The sequence below is a fragment of the Terrapene carolina genome, unplaced genomic scaffold (assembly GCF_002925995.2).
Source record: "Terrapene carolina triunguis isolate 2854851 unplaced genomic scaffold, T_m_triunguis-2.0 Scaffold62, whole genome shotgun sequence".
Classification (NCBI taxonomy): domain Eukaryota; kingdom Metazoa; phylum Chordata; order Testudines; family Emydidae; genus Terrapene; species Terrapene triunguis.
This window is the reverse complement of record NW_020664413.1, coordinates 21097892-21119893: the sequence shown is the minus strand read 5'-3', so window position 1 is coordinate 21119893 and position 22002 is coordinate 21097892. Positions and strand designations below refer to the sequence as shown.

The window sequence follows — 22002 nt, the reverse complement described above, 5'->3', positions numbered from 1 at the left end:
TTTGATATCCATACAGATATCTTACATACTTTGGATTTTTCTGTTATAATTTAGCATTAACAATGGACACTAGGATAGCGAGAACCTGAAACACACAAATGATTTACACCAGCTTTCTTTTTTCTTTTTAACTTTTAGCTCTTTTTATTTTGTTTGCACAAGAGTGGGGTCTCATTTTGGGGACCGTTTACATGCATACACACACACACTATTGCAATAAATGGGATACAGGACCAGGTGTCTGGTATAATAAGATACAGGACAGACACCTGTAGGCATATGTAAAATACATCTATTTTAATTATTATTTATTCGTCAAGAGCCAGTATCATGGTATAAATCTTTGGGTAGGATTCTGTCTCCAGCTGCAGCCCCCTTTATGTCACTATGGCATGAAAAGGGGTTGTAAAGGGGCTGCTGTGGTTCTAGGGAAAATCCTCAAGTGCAGAAATATGGAGCCAGTGTAAGCAGCCCTATGTCACTCTTCAATCAAGGTTTAGAGGTAAGAGAGGGATAGTCAGTGTTGGAGGGTTCATGGCTGGAGTGCTCTGCACTCTGGCTATTTTAGGCTGAAGAACAGCCCATAGGCAGCCTAGGTAAGGATGCCATAAGTTATAGATGCCCTGGGAGGCTTATATTGGGGGCTGTACTACCCCTCCCCTCCTCCCCCCTACCCCTGTAGCCTGGATTTTGGGAGGTACAAAGGTGTGTAAAGGCACCTTTGGCCTCCCTCCTCCTGGGTTACTCCCAGGCTACTCAAAACATCTGCAAACACTAGGTGCACCTTTCGATGAACCTGAGTTGAGATTGGAACACGAAACTAGGCAAGGTTTGGGGTTTTCATAATGCTAATTTTGAAAAATAAAATTGATTTTCTCTCTAATCTCCATTTTTCCCTTTTGCAATCTGCTTCTCTTTTTCTCTCCTCCTCCCCCTGTAAAACTTTCTCACTCCTCCCTTCTATATTTCTCTCCCTGTCCCATCCCCTGTCGGATGGCTGTGCTCCTTTCTTCCAAAAACCACTGCTACTATCTCCCCCTGCACAATACCTCCGCTCTGTTATTCTGGCACTTCCTGTCTACCTACCCCTCTGGGAATAACAGTATTTCCAGTGCAGTCCTTTCTACATAATTAAGTCATGAATTTCTAGGAGTTTGAATCTCTAGGCCAATTTCATTGCACCCTTCACATAAACCCAGCTAACAATCATTAAATTAAAACTGCTTTCTCCTACTCTAAAACTGTCTAAAGATTTTTTTTTCCGTTGGTTCTCTTTTTTATTCAGATTCTAGACAACAGCAGCACTGGGCTGTCCCATCTTTATTTTGAAAACTATCTTTTGCAAGATATACTTTTCCCATGACCCCTGGAACAAGTTGTAAACTTGTAAGAAATGGTGATTAAGCCTCACATTTTTACACAATACATTTTTAGGATTCTGTATCTACTTCCAATGAAAATGACCTTCAATGAGAGAAGAAGAAAGATCAAATGTCGTAATTATATTTTATTTTGCTGTCATTATTTATGATGAAAGAAAAACTCTTAAAATACAAATGAAAGTGCATCATAACCTTGGGACAGCACTATAGCTTTGAATAACATCAATAAAAACAGGAACCCAAATGCAGAAGAGGAAAAAAATGTAAGAGAGACTCTAAAACTACTTACAAGTTAGACTGGCATTTGTTTTGGTTAGGTAACATTGGGGACTTACCAAAAAATGTAATGGCATAACAACCACAAGGGATCTTAGTATGAATGTTATGAGAGTTCTAGCACTGTAATTACTGACATTTTATGAATGTTTTAGCGTTGGCTTGCAGACAAAAAGTTTGCAACTGAATCAAGAATATGTCAAACAGACAATATAGAGACAATAATTAGCATTAATTTGTTTTATTAATATCTCTATTGTAAAAAAAGAAAAAGAAAAAAGAATCTGTAATAGTTGAGTGAATCACTAAAGTATAATTTGAACTGCATGGCTTCTCTGGCAAGACAAGTGGCGTTCTTAAGTTAGAGCATCAGTTGTAAAGATGGCTGCAGGAATGAAAAATAGTGTTGAATATTAAGTTACCCACCTCTTTTTTCAACAGCTTCTATACACCGTTTTACAAATAGGGGGACTGTGGAATTTTCGTGCTCACACACTAACTGCAAATGGGAGCCAAAAACTTGATCTAAACAGAGTAAAGAAGATAAATATATTAAAACATGATAAACAATAACTAATAAATAAATGATTATAATAATGGGCTCTTCGCTTCTTCAAAGGCTTGTGCATTAACCAACTACTCCTGTTTGGTTGTTAGACAGATAAAAGAAGGACCAAAGCCTTCCTGACTCCTGCCGGTTTTTATTTTATGCCCCAGTGGGGATACAATTGCTCTTATAAACATAATTTGCTGAAAATTACAGAGAAGACTCAAGCCACAAAATTGTGATTTGTATTTTGAACCGTCTAATGTTAAGGTGTGGGATTTTGGTTCAGTGCAGCATTATGATAAGAGCCATTTCTGAAATCCAGATCTTTGTCTGGTTCAAATTTGAAACATCCAAAAGTAAATCATGATGTCCCTGATCCTGAAAGCTCACACATGAGTAGATCCCTCTACCCACATGGAGCCCCATTGCTCATAATGGAGCTCCATGTTGGTGCATGGGTGCGAGTGACATACTAGCTTGTAGAATCAATGCCTAATCCCATCTCTACTGTAATTACTGGTCATAAAATTATCCGGCCTTTTAAAAAGTCCAACCACAGTATTTGATTGCATCATTTCCTGCAGCAGTGAATTCCACAAGTTGGGTATATAAGTGGTTGCTCCAAAAAACTTTTCAGTTGCCTGAGATAATCAAATACTTCAGTATTTACAATGCACCCTAACTATGTCCTATGTGAAGTTCAGGAAAGTTTAAGAACTACAATAGTGACGTTAAGTAATTCTAACAGCAACATCTGAAAGCTTTTAAGGGCAACAACTTTACACTAAACAAAGTTATATTTTCTTCTTACATTTGCCTTTTTTATTTGTTGTCCTTGTAAAGAAACTATTTTGATAATTTTTCTTGTCTAGTGTATCTGGGGGATTTAGGAATACACTGTTAGTAGTTATGGCTTTGACTCCCAGTGTCAATTGCACCTCTGTTCCTCTTAGTATTCTTTTTTGTGTGGAAGGCAGTTGGCGAAAACCCATTTTCTGTACTTTTGTATTTAAAAAAAGATGTACTTTTAATGAGAATAGCAAATAGGCTTCAGTGACTGAACTTGTAAATCATGTTGTTTACATACTGAATTAGAGTTTAACTAGGTAATGCTGCTTTTTAGTTTTTATGCTTTTAAACTTTTGACCGACATAGGATGTTCATCTCGAAACACAGCATAACCAGGTTAAATATCTCAGATTACAAATTAGCTTTATCCACCTCATCTCCACTCTATATTTTTTGACAAAGTATGAAAAGAGCACTCAGTAATGGGAATTTTGTCATCTAGAATCAAAATGAATCAAACAGATGAGGAAAATCACTCAATAAGAGCAGTTTAATGTTCAAACAATCTGACTGCATTATCATTATTTACCGAAAGAGACAGTCTCCGCATACCTTTTCAACAATGTACTACACTTTGAAAATTAGTACAAAGGGCTTTGATAAAACTTCTGTACTTGAGATGTTTTTAGTACAATTTGAAATTTAAGAGAGCACATATAACACACCATATTAACTCTCAGAACACCAAGGATGAGTATAGTCATCCTTAACTTTCTGTACAGCAGTACTAAAGACAAACAAACTCATCTATGGTACCTCAGCTCCTTCCACTCCCACAGAACAGGAGCATTGTCTCGCTCCCCCAAAACTATATCCACACTCACCCAAAATTCAGTTGCACCCCTCCCATAAAGAAGTTCACAACTTGTCCTGCCCTTCTTCAAAGCAGGTCAAAAGCTTCATGTTTGTCATTTGTTTTCAGGGGTGCTGGAACAATATTTATAGTGGGGATGCTGAGAGCCATTGAATCAAGCTGTGAACCCTGTATATCATGGAAACCACTTCAAGTCAGGAGGTGCAGTAGCACCCCCAGTGCCCCTAGTTCCAACACATATGTTTGCCTTACAGGGTCACCAGCTCTTGCCTCCTTGCTGTTCAACTCTCACCCTTGCAATATAATTGTCTTTTCTCTGCTTATGGTCATCGGCCCGAGGAACAAGTTGGGAAAGGGGAGCAGGGAAGCAAAGAAAGACATGCTGGGAGTGCAGGCCTGGGCGGGAAAATGGTCCCCAGCACTGAAGAGTCAGAACCAAAACTTGTTTCTGCCAAGAATTCCACTCTGCCATGTCTTCAAATAGCCAGAAAGCCTCCCTTCTCCCTGGGTCAGTGGTTTTCAATATCCCTGGCAAATAGACAGGTCCTGGTGATGTACACATGTTATTATGTATGTATTTTTTAACTATTAATTTCAAATTTTTCAAATAGGAGTACTTAAATTAAAAAAAATCCCAGACCTTCTCATGTAAGAAGGAAACTTTTATCATCTGAGTAATTTTTAGACTTAGATTGTAAACTGAAGCGCAGGCCTCATTTTTTATAAAGCACATTTTTGCACTAGATAATTATTAATAAACATCATTATAATTTTTTCCCCGTGTGTGTCTGTGTATCTGTGTGTTTATTCTCAGGACAGTTTTAGAATGAATTGTGTGTTTGGAAAATGTACTGAGAGTTATATAAATAGAATGGATATAATTTATTTTCACTTTTTAATAATTTTGACAGATAATATATGTTTATTTCTATTTTTAAAATAATTTTATCGATTTAAATTTTGAATGTTGCAGGAAATTATGGGAGGGTTAGACAATTATGTAATGACAGTAGACACTGAGATTCAAAAAGTTAAAGCTTTATAAACCGTTAAAACATAAAAATCAACATTACATGTCAAAATATATGAAGTAAATATCCTTGAATCAACATACCATACCTGATTTTACTATTCATACACTAGTCCACTTGTAACAAGCCAATTCAAAAGCCTACATCACTGGATTTTGACTGTGATAAGTTCTCAAGCAGCTTTTCTCTTACTTTGCCTATCTGTAAATGTCTATTATTATTGATGGAAATATTTTTCATCCATTTGTGTGTGCACAGTGACGTTGCTGATAAAAATGTAATCCTTCCAAGCCAATATATAAACCATCTCAGATACACAGAACCAGATCCTCAAAGGTATTTAGATGCCTAACTCCAGGAGTCTGAAGCCATAGTTACTAAGAACTAGATTTTCAAAGTGTGCATTTTAAATAGGGAGTTTGGAGCAATGATGTGCAATATTTTACCCCCAAAGGAATAGAACTGGAAATAAGAACTAGGCAGTGACCACCTGTTTCTCCAAATTATTGCAGCCTGCTGAATCTGCTTGCCCTATGATACAGGGAAAGGAGTTCTGAATTTCCTGAGTCAAAATATGAAGGAAGGTCCATTCCAACTCATCCAAATATATGTATTCTGCAGTCTGACACTGCATTTTTTTACAACCCAAAAGTTCATTGAGTTAGTCAAACTTCTGGGTACACAAGGAATGCAGGGTTGGGGGTTACAGAAATACACTCTAGAAGGTCGCGTGCATGTGTGACAATTACATATAAGTTAGTGATCTGTTACATGTTTTGGGGTTATGTTTGTGACAAAGAATGGACAGGTTACGTTTTCTTCATGAAACATTTATAGTTTCCGCCAGTGGTAATTATGTATACAGAGATTTATGATTAAAATGTTCTAGTACTTCCTCCTTTGACATCTTAATGGTTTTAAAAATTTCAGTGAAGACCTGTCAAATTCTTCACATGACATGGAATGTTCTCTGATGCTAATTACATTAAAAAGATGTAAAACTGTATCTCATTTGAGGGGCTAGGGTGTTTGTAAAATGATAGGTCAGAAGTGACGGGCAATAGACTGCATTGTCTATAGATAGTCAACATATCAACGACTGAGGAACAATTAATGCTTTACGGTTCAGCAAGTTACCGTAACTACTATAAGTACATCATGTCTGGCATCCAGGAATCTCAAGTTACTTTCACCATTTCCAGTAATAGGAAGCCAAGTGTTATACTTTGGGGAAAAAAACACATTGGTTTAGTGAATGGTGGTTCGAGCGAGGAACAGAGAAGTCGGAATTCCAGAGGTGAAATCCTGGCTCCACTGATGTCAATGTCAGAACTCCCATAGATTTCAGTGCGGCCAGGATTTCACCTTTGGATTTTATTCTTGAATCTGCAAACTGCTTAACCTCAGTTTATCTACCTATAAAAATGAATATTTACTTACGTTATAGTTAATGTTTTGAAACACACTTTGTCATCCTTCTTAGATAACAGGTGCTAAGTATTATTATTGTCTTCAACTGAAGAACCATATAGACAAATGGGGCGACATGAGGCTAGTTGTCACACCACTGTTATAGTTCTAAGCAATGAAAAAGGCTACAGTAAACATTTAAACCAATCTACTTCCTTCTAAAAAGTATTATTTTAGAAAAGCAAGATTATTTAGTGACTGAATATGCAGCTGGAGGCCAAGAACTCCTAAGGTCAAAACCAAGTTCTGCCCCTGACATTGTATGACTTTGATCCAAGTCACTTAATTTCTCTGAGTTTCCATTTCCTTGTCTATAAGATGGAGATACTAATGCTTACATCACAATATGTATATTCTTATAACTCATATGCTTGTACAATATATTTATTCTTGTACAGTATTTTGAAAACAAGCATTTATACAAGTGCTAAGAATTAATTTTTGTAGGCAACAATTTGATATTTCTTTTCTTTTTTTAACTCACTTATTGAAAAAATAAATTATTGCTCTTTAAAATGTTCTTCTTTAATATCTATTAATATTTTAAATCACTGTAAGAGAAGAAAGTAACTAGAACATCTTTTCATATAATGAAAACAATAACTGTTCCCAATAGATAAAGGAAGCAAAAGAGGGTTTTGTTTGATTTATCTATATTAGGGCATTTCAGAACTTTTTATGACTTGAAAAAAAAAAGATGTACACAACACTTCTAACCTCTTGTTATGACAGTTTTTGTTTCCTATCCAGCTTAGTTAACTCAAATGCCTGGGAAATAGACACAATTACCACCTTATGGAATGCTACTTAAATTTAAATGCTCCCCTCTGAATAGAAACCTACTTCATCTTCTCAAAGTTTATTCCAGCGTCTCAGGAATTATTCCCTCTATAAGCGCCTAAAATTCTCTTCTTCATCATTTAAAATTTTTAACTAATGATTATTCAGAAGTATCCTTTATTGTAACAAAGGAAATTCTCATACAGTGGACTCTGTTCACAAGAACTTGAACAAAGGAGCTGCATACTATGCCTATATTCAGCTTTAATCATTCACTCTTTCAGCTGTTATCAATTTAAAACCAATGAAACTCCCACACTGAGTCCATTTGAGCAGTCAATTTTAATATTTTGGGCATCTGTAGTTATTCTGAATTGGCTGCAAAAGCAGAACTAACAAGTTAAGCTCTAACCATAAGTCTACATCAGGCTGGTAAACCATGCATCAAACACAGACAGTTAGTCAATACCGTAGAATGAAAAACCAACAAGCATTTTTAAGAAGAGCAATATATTCATAATATGTTTGGCAGTATGGTTTGCATTACACATCCTTGATATCTACGCATTAAACTTTCTATTCAAGATGGTGGTGTCTGTGACAGCGTTGTATGCTGATATGAAATGAGACACCAAAAGGGGATGGCATGGATACTAACAAAATTGTAAGATATAAAACGATAACTACAGCTGCTATTAATTGCTATTAATTGCTCACTGTCAGGAGCCTGACAGACATACTCTTCACATGCAGCTTGTGCAGCCCAAAGTCTGAGCTATTGACTCTAAGCTGCAGAAACCAAGAAAATGGGAGACAATACTGCTGTAAAATGAACATTTAAAACAAGATCACAGAAGTCACAGCCGCATTCAGAATGTTACTGCTTAATTATTTTTGGTGTGTATGTATGCAATATGGCCAAGTTCTCACAGAACTCTTACGGTATCTATTTCTTTGATGTTTTTATTAAAATAAAAGCACAAGTACACCATTGGAAAAAATATTAGTGCCATTGGAAAAATGGAACATCACTGTTCTAATTCTGGAAAAAAGAGTAGGCGGCCTGGTATTACCACCCCCACAGGTTTTTGAGAAGACAAAGCTTTGAATGAGATGCAGTGCAGTGCATTCCAAAGGCAAATATATGCTGATCTATCCCTGCTACAACTTAATTTGGAGAGTTGGATTGCTAAAAATTTTTATCATAGCCTAAATTGAGAAATTTATCTGCTCTCCACCCTCTTAAATGTTGAGGGGAAGATAGCGGTAAAGAGAGGGAGAGAGACTGAAATGAGCATCAAAACAGCAATTTTACAATTACTGGGTTTTGGGGGGCATTGGAAAAGCAGTTTCTATGTATTCAGTATAGGTGGAGGGCAGGGTGTGTTGTAGTGGAAGCTGTGTTGAAATTACAAGCCATCACTTAAGTGTGAGGCGATTCCTGGTCCTGCTTGCAGACTCTGAGGCTCTTTAGGGAAGTGTATGATCTGGGTCTTCTGCAGTCAATCTGCAAAGAGCAAGCCTAGTGCAAGGTGGGGTGGGTTGTGCCTCTCTGCCTTAGGGCACACCCTGCTTTCATTCTTTGTGATTTGGGTTCTTGTGTGTTATCATTCTGAATGCCAAGAAATAAAGTAGTGTTATATTGCAACCTTCCAGCATAATTAAATCATTATGGTCTAGTATTACAAACACTAACGACTCACATTAGGAATGTAATTCATGTATATAGGATCGGGGTCCATATAATTTTAATGGCATTAATTGTTTAAGGTTTCCATAAGAAATTACATCTCTATCTCGATATAACACTGTCCTTGGGAGCCAAAAAATCTTACCGCGTTATAGGTGAAACCACGTTATAGCGAACTTGCTTTGATACGCCAGAGCGTGCAGCCCCCACCCCCCCCGGAACACTGCTTTACCGCGTTATATCAGAATTAGTGTTATATCGGGTCGCGTTATATCAGGGAAGAGGTGTATATACTTCTGCACAGAAGGATATGTAGGCCCAGTTTTTCAAAAGTTATTAGGTGCCTAAAGATACAGCTAGAGGCCTAGAGCGGTTTTCAAAAGTGTCTAGATGCCTATGTTCCACTTAGTCAGTCGCCTAGGTGCTTTTGAAAATCCCATTAAACGCTTATCTGCATCTTCATGGACCTAAATACATTTAAAAATCTGGACCTTAGTGCCCAAATAATTAGATGGCACTGAAAGTAAGTGGGATAGTGCAAAGCAAGAAAAATAACCTTGCACATTTCAGAGTCTGATGAACCTTATATTTAAAATACATGTGCAAATCACATTTCCATGTGAATCTGCCACTCTCCTTCATGCAGTACTTATGTTTCTTTAAAACAAAGTTTTGTTAAGGGTTAAGTGACAATTATATAATTTCCAGATTTTCTAATAACTGTATTGATGGATCAAAGTACCCCAGGAGAAAAAACTACAATTTAATTTTGAAGCATATATATCCCAAGTTGAGAAATGTGTTGAGTCCTCTGGCCAAGAGTGCACACATCAGGGACAAACAGAGAAGAGGATTGCATTTAAGTGAACTTACCACCTTAAGATGTATTCACTCTTGCCTATAATTTACGTGTTAAATTTATTGGAGTTTTGGTTCAGTGTGACACACAAAGTAAAAAATCAATACAGATTTGAGAGCTTTCTAGTGCCCCTGGCAAATATGAATGGCACTTGATGAAAAGTGAAGGTTTTCATAGCACCTACAGTGCCACTGCTTTGGTGTAATTATCACCACATGCTTCACAGATATTTATATCAATTCTTCACTAGCCCATAGAACAGCTTTTGTTATAAGTTTGGCACTGTGATATCCTGCAAGGCTACAGATGTACTTTTATTGAAAGTATTAATTATTTTAAGGGATTTATAATTCTGACAGAAGTATTCCCCTCTGGGATTAAAGTTAGTATGTATGTCCTCAGAGTTGGAGGAATTTCTTGTAAAAATTGGTCAACAGTCCCTTCCCCCCACCCCCCCAAGAATAGGGGAAATAGTTTTGTGATGTTTCTGAAGCCATTTAAATCACCTATAGGGAAAAAAAATAGATGCATTTTAAAACATGAAATTTGTAAGCCCTTTATTTTTAATCTGGATAGTTGCAATTTGCTATTTAAAATATTGTAATATAAGCCTAAAAATTAACATTTAAAAGTGGTCTGTGTGTAAGCACTGCAACTGCATTTTCATAACATTATAACAGATTAAGGGATAAACTCCACTGAAGACAATGAAGGAACCTTATCAAATGAGCATTTCACATAGACTTACTGTAGATTGGAATTAAGCCCTGCTAACGAATCCTGACTCATTTGCATGGCCAGAACCTAATCCTAATGAATCTTCTTGGAAGAAAACTAACATGTTTTCTGTACAGTTACATTAGTTTATTATTAAAACTCTGCTAGGGAATGCAGATCCTGACTCTCTATGGCAGAACATAATGCATCTGGGTTTTCCATACAAGAACATCCCAATTAGAACCAGGCTATGTTAGTGAATCAGGAGTCTAATGCAACTATATCTGAAAACAAATGCATCTGGTTTTCCTACAGAGATACATTAGAGGATGGATTTGAGTTATGCTAATGAATCTGGATTTGTTAGTAGGGATCACATCTGATCCCTGTGTAACACCACAGGAGATTCATCAGCTACACTTTATTAAACTGAAAAAAACCACCCTTAAATACAGAAATTAAAAGACTATAAATTACAACACAAGCTTCTGCTCTGATACTGTAATAACTGAAAAACTAAAATGATGCACTCAAATCCCACCCTCAACCCAAATTGTGCTTTTTAAAGTGGCATCCAAACCCCTTACATATTATACTGAGATACAATAGTTGATTAGGGACAGATTCTGAAAGTTAGGCACACAACTGCACACATAAATGTGCATGTGACTAATTTATGTTTGCAAATACCTGATGTATTTGTGGGGTAATATTTTCAAAAGTGCCTAAGGGATCTAGAATCACAAGTCTCATTGACTTTCAGTGCAAGTTGTGCTTTTCAATTCTTTAGGCACTTTTAAAAATCTCTCCAAAAATAATCAAGAATTTATGTGCACATGTTTGTGTGTGCCTAACTGTGAAAATCTGCCCCATAATATTTTAGATATTAAGGGTCAGATCCTGAGGTGATCCCAAGCATTGTTCTGTGCACTGTGTGGGGCTGGGTGAAGGCAGCTTTCTGCCACCACCTTGATCCTGGGCAAAGGTGGTAGGTTTAAACCCTAAAGCTGTTGACTGCTAACTGACTGCTGTTGGCTCAGAATTGCTGGTACCCAAGAGGTGCCAAAGCCTTGTGGCAAAGAACCCATATCTAGCCAGTTTGCATATACAGTTGTAGTTTTTGCACATACTAATTGGTGAGCGTTCAAATTTTTCAAGCACAATTCCAGAAGATATTTGAATATATGGTCTTGCTTGACCACTGGTGGTCAGAATACCACCAGTTATAAGATAACAGTACCTACACTTTGGAAAACTGCATTCCTGAGATCAACCAACAAAAGGTAACAATGTTTTTTCTCTATTATTTTATATATATATAAACTTCTAATACACACACACTCTCTCTCTCTATATATATATATTTATAATTTTATCTTACAAAGAACTAGATATATGGGTTAGACAATGAAGGTGTATAGCAGGGGTTGGCAAACCTTTGGCATGCGGCTCGCCAGGGTAAGCACCCTGGCGGGCCAGGCCGGTTTGTTTACCTGCTGCATCTGCAGGTTCGGCCGGTCGCGGCTCCCACTGGCTGTGGTTCGCTGCTCCAGGCCAATGGGGGCTGCAGGAAGCGGTGCGGGCCGAAGGATGTGCTGGCCACGGCTTCCCGCCGCCCCCATTGGCCTGGAGCAGCGAACCGTGGCCAGTGGGAGCTGCAGTCGGCCGAACCTGCAGAAGCGGCAGGTAAACAAACCGGCCCGGCCCGCCAGGGTGCTTACCCTGGTGAGCCGCGTGCCAAAGGTTGCCGACCCCTGGTGTATAGCAAGCTTCTTTACAATGTAGATGGTGTACAATTGTGTGAAATGTGAGGGTTTCTAGAACATGCACACCAAAATAGCATCAGAAGAAGCCAAGCAATACAGAGATACATTTAACTACATTTTTTTTAGTCAGAAAAGCTAAACTCTTACAAAACTGAATGAGTTCTCTGATACACAGCAGAAAAAATATCTAGCAAGAAATACCTGAAAAATCCAAATAGTCCTATGCATTTAATTGGTGACAGGAGTGAAAATATTGTGAAATAAGAACACTCATTAATGAGCTTTCAGTTTTTAATCAGAAAAATAGATAAGAGAAAACACACCTTTAATAAGTCCTTTTTCTTGCAACGTTTTCAGCGAGGGTCTTCGGTTGATAAACTTCTTTAATCTGCTTTTGACTCGATTTCTGTCATTTGTATCAGAGGCACTGTAGTTCAGTCTGAAAACTGGAGAAAAAATAAAAGAAAATCTACATTTCTAGTAAAGCTACATTTTTAAAACTAGTAGTACTTTGTGCAAATTTTCTTGGAAAACAATGGCCATGTCCACCCTTGAGAAATCAAACAGTAGGTCAGCAGTATAGCTGGTGGGATAGTACAAAGAGTTTAATTAATATTTGTGTGAAAAAACATGATGCATTCACTCAATATTATTCATGGAGTCATATTATTTATTGTTCATAAATATTTGGATGGCCACCAGTTTACTTGTGAAACGTTCATAAATCCCAAGAGTTTCACATGGATGATTATTCAGCTGAAAGTTCCAATTGGAAGTGTACTATATGTTACACTGGTCTACAATTTTTGAGAAGTCGTCTGCTTCAGAGATAAAATGTGCTATTTATTATGTATTTTGATGTGCTGAATTCAAATATGACAATTAAAACAACTGATTGGCTACTGTTTCTAAGATATTTAAGTTTTTACATTTTATGTCTATGTATATTGTGTAGATAGTAGAGTTTTAATCATAAATTGTAAACCTAGGTCTTTTCATGTGTTTATGGTTGCTTTACATGATAATATTTCACCTGTCCTGTTGATGTAACACTTTAAAAATCAGCAAAAGGGTTATATAAATAAAATTTATTATGAAACAAAAGGCAAAAAACTGTTCTGTACATAGTTTAGTCCTATTCAGTGCCTACTTGGCGCTTCTTGGCTTGTCTCTTGTATTCATTAAATGGAGCATCTCTTGTCACTGTCCAGCAATAGTCTGCAAGCATTGATGGGCTCCATTTGCCCTGATAGCGTTTCTCCATTGTTGCAATGTCCTGGTGAAATCGCTCGCCGTGCTCGTCGCTCACTGCTCCGCAGTTCGGTGGAAAAAAATATAGATGAGAGTGCAAAAAATGTATCTTTAGTGACATGTTGCAACCAAGGCTTTTGTATGCCTTGAGGAGTTTTCCACCAACAACCTGTAGTTGTCTGCCTTGTTATTTCCGAGAAAATTTATTGCCACTAACTGGAAGGCTTTCCATGCCATCTTTTCCTTGCCATGCAGTGCATGGTCAAATGCATCATCTCAAAGAAGTTCATGAATCTGAGGACCAACAAAGACACCTTCCTTTATCTTAGCTTCACTTAACCTTGGAAATTTTCCACGGAGGTACTTGAAAGCTGCTTGTGTTTTGTCAATGGCTTTGACAAAGTTCTTCATCAGACCCAGCTTGATGTGTAAGGGTGGTAACAAAATCTTCCTTGATTCAACAAGTGGTGGATGCTGAACACTTTTCCTCCCAGGCTCCAATGACTATCAGAGTGGCCAATCTTTCTTGATGTAGTGGGAATCTCTTGCACGACTATCCCATTCACAGAGAAAACAGCAGTACTTTGTGTATCCAGTCTGCAGACCAAGCAAGAGAGCAACAACCTTCAAATCGCCACAAAGCTGCCACTGATGTTGGTCATAGTTTATGCTCAAAAGTTGTTTCATGTTGTGATAGGATTCCTTCATATGGACTGCATGACCAACTGGAATTGATGGCAAAACATTGTCATTATGCAGTAAAACAGCTTTAAGACTCGTCTTCGATGAATCAATGAACAGTTTCCACTCATCTGGATCGTGAACGATGTTGAGGGCTGCCATCACACCATCGATGTTGTTGCAGGCTACAAGATCACCTTCCATGAAGAAGAATGGGACAAGATCCTTTTGACGGTCACGGAACATGGAAACCCTAACATCACCTGCCAGGAGATTCCACTGCTGTAGTCTGGAGCCCAACAGCTCTGCCTTACTCTTGGGTAGTTCCAAATCCCTGACAAGGTCATTCAGTTCACCTTGTGTTATGAGGTGTGGTTCAGAGGAGGAGGATGGGAGAAAATGTGGGTCCTGTGACATTGATGGTTCAGGACCAGAAGTTTCATCCTCTTCCTCTTCCTCGTCTGACTCAAGTGAGAATGATTCTGGTGCAGCAGGAACCGGCAGTCCTTCTCCATGGGGTACTGGGCGTATAGCTGATGGAATGTTTGGATAATGCACAGTCCACTTTTTCTTCTTTGACACACCTTTCCCAACTGGAGGCACCATGCAGAAGTAACAATTGCTGGTATGATCTGTTGGCTCTCTCCAAATCATTGGCACTGCAAAAGGCATAGATTTCCTTTTCCTGTTCAACCACTGGCGAAGATTTGTTGCACAAGTGTTGCAGCATATTTGTGGGGCCCACCTCTTGTCCTGATCTCCAGTTTTGCAGCCAAAAGAAAGGTGATAGGCTTTCTTAACCATAGTGGTTATACTGCGCTTTTGTGATGCAAAAGTCACTTCAACACAAACATAGCAGAAGTTATCTGCACTGTTCACACAAGTACGAGGCATCTCTGCTCACTTTGGCTAAACAGAAATGTGTCCCTTTGCAAAATCAAACACTGACAAATAAGAGAGCACGACACTGTATGATTTCTAGAGCTGATATAGGGCAATTTGTTCAGCAGAGTGATGTAAGCTTCGTTATGATTGCATCATCCATGACTTCTAGGAATAACATGATGCAATTCATATCATGTATGATGCAATACCAGCTTCAGATTGCACCATTCATTGTTTTGCCTAAAAAGCAAGTACTGTCCAAACCCAGTCATAGATTTATTCATAGATCCAGTCAAAGATGTATCTTAGTCATTTCTGGTTTAAATTGAGATCCCTTCTCTTTATAACTCACTTATCCTCCGCCATTCCCAAGTCAAGGGTCGTATATACTGACCCAATAGCATATCTTGAAAACTAGAGCCAATCAACAATTTTAAGCATCATTTTCGTTCTCAGTGACCCAGAATTTGTAAAGTTTGACTACATTTATTTCAGAAGCATTTTGGCTGTAGAGCAGTGTTATTAGTGGGATACTGTTTTTATGAGAAGGGGTGGGTTGACACAGCACTGGTGATGGTCTGAATCCCCTTGCCAAATCAGATTAGGCATCCCATTATTGTTAATACAATTGTAGAAAGCATGGTTTATTGACAAGAAACATATGCATGATGCATTAATTTATGGAAGAAAAAGTGTTCCAATTCTAAATATTTCATTTTATTATATTTAGGTATTTACTGCACTGAGAAACCTTTGGGCTAAGTTCTCTCGTGGTTTATGCCAGCAAGATGTGGGACCCATTTCCTGAGAGTCCACAGGAGCAAACTGTGATGATGCAAGTCAGCTATAACTTCTTGTCTGCTGGGGTGTTCACAGAGAACTGTCACAGCCCCCTAAATTGGCAATACTGATGGCAAGAGGCATACCCAGGACCCCTACTTCAGCGTTCAGCACGTCTCCATGTCTATACTGTTCCATCCTGTGTTTAAAGTAGCGAGTAGGGATTCTGTGTGAGAAAATCTCTGTGAGGATTCCCCAACCTCACACATCCTAAGACATCTGTGGGAGGCCAGAGATATCCATTTTTTGCCCCTCATAAGGCTTTTCCAGTTTCCCTATGCCCTGGCTCTGGCAGTGCCTAAGACACCTAGAGGGCTGTGAACCAAAGGTTATATAGCAAGATGTTGTACAATCTTTTCCAGTAAGATCTCCAGGGCTGAAGGGGAATGATATCTGTTTCTTGGCCCACTCAGTCTCCAGCTCATTCCTTTTCATGGACCTTGGACTGCAGACAGCACCTCCTCACAGAATTGCTCACCAGAAAGGTAGCTGATCCCCAATTCTTCATGGAGAAGAGGAGATCCACAAATTTACCGTTCCCTCGGTGGTCCGCTAAGAGGGATGATTCAGCCCTTCAGTGGCAGGGCTTCTATGGAACATTCAGGGCCCCTCTCCTTTCATAACTTCTATGGCAGCGTGGTTATAGACGTACATATCCTCCCCCTACATGAAATCTCCCCCAAGATGCAGCAGTCCTCACTAGAAGTATCTGAGAAAAACATTATAGAGGGAAATCATGATCCAGATTACGCTGGGTTTTGTAGCAAGCAGTTTCACATTAGTTATAAATAAAAACAGAATGCTAAAAGGTGCACAATTATAAAATAGTGATGATTTAAAGGGTCCTCTTAAAGAACAGTACAAAATCCTGGAATAATGTGGTTTATATTACAATTCTGATTTTAACAGCCAACCTTATAAAATGGTTTACGCTTTGCTGTTGTCAAGGGAGCAAAACTTGCCAAATTGTTCATTTTAAGTAAATATAACCATAACCAATTAAGGAAAGCAACGTTTAAACACATGCCTATGATAATCAGAGCATAGTTTGCTTCTGATTTCACTACTGATTTTAACAGAAGAGTGTTCAATTTTCCCACAGCACTAAAATGACCCCACACATACTTCCACAAACTAGTAATCACACAGGACAAATAAAACAACACTTTATTGGAAAATACACAGCTTGGTACAATAATCCATCATTTATGAAAAATAGACTTCACATTTTTAATGGTAGCATTCTTAGGGTGATGCATCATAGAATATAAAGATTAGTGTTCAATTGATAGTTGACTCTTTTGTTCACTTTGTATTTTAGAACTTTTTGCTCAAAGTTAGGCAATCCTTGGCAAGGATGGGCTAAAATTCCAAGTCACTCAGCCTTGCTATAAAAAGAATAACAAATGGATGTTTCTAGTACTGCATCTTAAGGGTACTTTGAAACAGTAAAGTGAATTGTATTTAGTTTTCTGACTGTGGGTATGTGGCTTAAGTTAATTCTCCCCATAGTAGTTCAATTTTTCTTTCCTTGCTCCCAGGGTGCAGCCTCCCCATTTCAAATATGGCACAAGTAAAACCATTCAGTTACTTTATGCCTGACACATTTCTCAGTCTGCAGGATTCTGAAATACTTATAAATTCTAATTCACATAATGCCTGCTTTCACTTCAGTATTAGCTCTGGCTATAACACCAAATTTGTTAAGATGATTTAATAGATCCCAATGTAGTTCACATTGAAGAACAGTTAGATAGGGGATCTACAATTCAATGTGTGGGGTAAATAATACTTATGCACAGAAAGGTGTTTTATTCCAGCTGTGTAGTTTTATACCTGATACAGCAACTATGGTGTTAAAACTACATCTAGAGGTAGGAATCATTATTGTCATAGACACTTTTTGTATATTCCATGTTAGATTATATATAGCATGGAGAAAAACATCAGCAAAGCCAATTTTGATGAGTTTCTTATATTATGCTGGTAAGCACATGCAAGTCACCAGAGGGAAACCTCCCAGAAATTCAAGGGTTTGGATAATATGATCCAGAATTGAGCACTGGCTAGAAATACTCTTGCTGGGATCTTGTTTAGAAATATCTTTTTTTCCTGCCAAACCGCTGCTCTCGTGGTATCCCCATGTAATAATGGCTTTGTTTTATATTTGGAAATTCAAAGAGAGCTAGATGTTGTTTCCAAATGGAAAAATGTAGTTATACAACAGAAAGATTATAACAAACAGTTTTCTATAGTACTTTACTTTTTCAAATTGCAGACTATGGGTGTTACTAGTGAAGATCTTCCATTAATGGAAGTTAGCAAACTCAAACAGATTAACTACCAACTGCATGTAACAACTTGGCCATCTAGCTGTCCATTAGTTAAAATGACTCGCTGCACTCAGTTTGGAATCCTTGAGTCGTCGTCTTCTTGTTCTGCATCTGCCATCTGTAGAGGCTGCTCTGTTGATTGTTCTTTCTAAGAAACAAACTGTAGATGTCAACAGTTTCTGTTGAACTCCTCATGGTCGTTCTCACTTACATATGATCTGGGTCCTGAATTCTTTTTCTTTATGGCAGCTGGAGTTGTCCATCCTTTTTCTCCACCCAATATGACGAGAACACAATCATCAGGTTCTAGACCTGGCAGTTCTCTAACTGACTGACATCTGTTGTAAAAGTGTTCATAAGCTCTTTTACCCTTTTTATCCGATTTAGCTACTCTCTCTATGTTTGGCCACTTTGGAGATAGGTTATTTTCCAAAGTTGGAACAGAAGTTCTGAGTTGTCTTCCCAACAGGAGTTGTGCTGGACTACATCCAGTAGCTGCTGGTGTTGATCTGTAAGTCAGAAGAGTGATGAATGGATCTTCCTGCTGTAAGATTTTCTTGGCTGTCTATATAGCTATCTCAGCCTCTCCATTCACTTGTGGACTGATAGTAATATGATCAAAATCATATTTCATTATGAATGACTTAAATTCTGCTGCAGTGAATTATGGTCCATTGTCCTTCACTAGTTGTTCTGGAATACCAATGTCAGCAAAAGTGCACTTCAGTTTCTTGATAACACTACAACATGTTAGCTACTTCAAATACACTATATTTCTGTATAACTGGAAAAATAGTCCATTACAACCAGGTAATTATGTCCTCTGAATTGGTATAAATTTGCAGCTAGTCTCTTCCAAGGTCTGTCTGGTAGAGGTGTTTTTACACCGTATTGTTCAGAATCATCTCTGAAGTTGATTTGTACTGGATCTCCTTTCAAAAATCCAATATTATCAAATCCTCCACAGAGTTCCTCCACCTTTCTCACTAAGCCCAGCATGTCTACTGTGCTGCAGTTGAGAAGCTCTTGGCCTTTGATCCTTTGTTCACATGAACTCTGAATGCATAGCTTTGTCTTTCTAAGTTGTTTCTATGGTGAAGTGACCCATGCAATTCAAAATACCTGCAGAGCTAGTCAGAGCTGTGTTGTGACTTCAGCTCTGGGATGAATTGAAGGTGATTGTAAGTGCCTCCTGAGATGACTGTGATGGCAGCTCCTGAGTTTAATTTTAAAGTCAGTAGTCTTGCTGTGAATATTCAATTTCAGTCTCCAGGCAGGTTCTATGTCATCACAAGTGATAGAACCCAGAAACAATGGCTCTTGATTGTATGTAATATGAGTCAACTGCCTGACTGCTTTGGTGAGACAAACAGCTGCAAAATGTCCATATTTCATGCATTCATTACACCATGTGCCTCAGCCTGGACATACATCTTATCTTGGGATGTTACTTTTTTCACACCTTGCGCATGTAGACTGGAACTTGTCCCTCTTAGGCATTGTCTACACTATTACTGCAAGCCGATCTAACGTTATGTAACTTAACTCTCCGTAACTTACATCAACTTAAAGTGGCGTCTACACTGCTCTATGTCATTATGTCAACAGGAGACACTCGTTGAGGTGGCGTACTGAAGTTGATGGGAGAGCAGTCTCCCATCAACTTTACTGTGTCTTCACCAGACCCGCTAAATTGATGCCACTTCATTGATGGCAACAGTGCCAATTTAGCTCAATAGTGAAGACAAGCCCTTAGCCTAGAAGTTCTCTCTCCTTCCTTGGGATTTTATGATAATGACTTTTAACACTCAAGTTTCTGTTTGTAGCTTCTAAGCTAGTTTCAGATTTTTCAAGTTGCTCCTCCCTTTTGTTCTATTGTTTGACTAATTCTGATGTCTTTGCTATCCGTATAGCTATCTGTATATATGGTTAAATCTCTCTCTGCAACTGTAGCTGCTGTGAAAGGTTTTTGTCTGTTAATCCAATAACAGTCTGTCTGATTTTCTCTTTTTGCATTCCCCAAGTCAGTTTTCAGCCAATGTTTGCAGAGCTCTTATGAAACAGTCAACATTTCCCCCTCGTTCTTGAATTCTCTGGTGACAGCATGCTTTTTCATAAACCACAGTTCTCTGGGGGTATAAAGTATGCATCAAACAGCCTTTTATAGTAATCTTTGTGACTGTCTTCAGGAAAGTCAAAGGATTTAAACGTATGCTCTGCTTGCTTCCATACAGCATATATTAAAGAAGATACCGGTATATCTCCACTTTCTTTGTGGAATTTATTTGCAATGTGAAATCTTGCAAAATATTGTTTCCAGTCTGTCCATTGTGAAGGTGTGTCAAAGCTGGAGTTCTCTGGGCTTTGAAGAGTGGCAAGTTGATGAGAACCTGCAACCTTTGTTGCTTTACTCCCTAAGTCTGCAAGCTTTATTGCTGTTCCTTCTGTCTTCAACATTAGTTGCTATGTTCCTTCTGTTTCCAATCTTAGTTGCTATGTTCCTTCTGTTTCTATTTTTAGTTTACTCCTGATACCACGGCATGATCTTGCGTACCAGATATGGACTAGTCACAGAGCCTGCTCACACACCAGATATGTTCAGCATAAGATCCTTCAGTGCTCTTCCAGGTATAGCTGAAGCTCTATTATAAGGTCTTTTATACACAGTGCCACGTAGTGGCTGAACAGTATAATACAGTTTAGCATTCCTTTACACCTCCAACATTCATTATAAATAGGCATTTCAGTTGGTACCATTATATTGGCTATTCTGACATATGATGGAACAAATTCTGGAGCACTGTTTAAAGTGCATTACACATACATGCTTCAAAAACAGCATGCTCCAACCAGTAAAGACCCATGTGAGTATCATTGGCTCTCTCTCCCTGCACAGATTGTTCCCACTGGAAACACAAATAGTTTGTGAGAGACGAAAGGGGAATGCATGGTTGTCTGTGCTGGGCCAGGAAAGCTTTACAGAATGTGTAGGTGAAAACTACAGAAGGCAAAATATCATTCTAAGTTTTCCCTTGCCAAAAATGAGAGCAGGACACTACATTCAAGCAGCAAAAGGATAAGGAGAGGTTACTCGTCTTGTTCAGTAACTAGAGTTCTTTGAGATGTGTGCCCTATATGTGCTCCATTTCAGGGATACCTTTGACCAGAGATTTTCAGTAGCAGTGCCATTTCGGCCCATGCATGCACTCCAGACATCCTCGTGCCCTGTACCAAGGATATTTAGAGCTGTATAAGTGAACCACACTGTTTCTTCTCTACTGTGAAGTTCCATGAAAGGAAACTGAAGCAGAGGAGAAAGAAAGCAGATACTGGAGCACCCACAGAGACATGTTTCAAAGAACTCCAGTTACTACACAAGGTGAGTAACCTCTCCTTCTTCTTTGAATAGTGTCCCTGTGAGTGATCCACTTTGGATGACCTCCCACATATATTCCCAAAGGAAGCAGAGAACTTGAGAGCAGAATCTAATACTGAAGACAGAGCTGCATTGCCAACTACAGCATCTGATCTAGAGGCATGAACCAAAGCACAGTGTTTGGAGAAAATATATTTTCGAGTCCAGGACACATTATCTGCTATGGCCTTGACAGATTTGGCTCTGGTAAGTGGAAGGAAATGAGTGCAAGCATTTCTGACTGCCCTCAATTTTAAAAAGTTGCTATGAAGAAGATGTTGTTGGAGAAGGCCATTTGCTGTGCATGGTGTGTGACACTAGATGTGCTCCCTATCCCAAGAGGGATGCATTTGATGTTATAACAATGGTAGGAGGAGGTTGAACGAAAGGGACTCTTGCACAGACTTCTACCA

The 22002-nt window shown here is 38.5% G+C and overlaps 1 protein-coding gene across 1 annotated transcript in view; it reads right to left on the bottom strand.

Moving 5' to 3' along the window:
• ARHGAP15 (Rho GTPase activating protein 15) overlaps positions 1–22002 on the bottom strand; it is a 418305-nt gene that overhangs the window by 162853 nt on the left and 233450 nt on the right. Inside the window, exons 9-10 of the mRNA XM_029910511.1 lie at positions 12508–12630; positions 2085–2183 (exon numbers count right to left, since the gene is read on the bottom strand). Of these exons, the coding sequence (XP_029766371.1) occupies positions 2085–2183; positions 12508–12630 (222 nt within the window). The remainder of the gene's footprint in view (positions 1–2084; positions 2184–12507; positions 12631–22002) is intronic.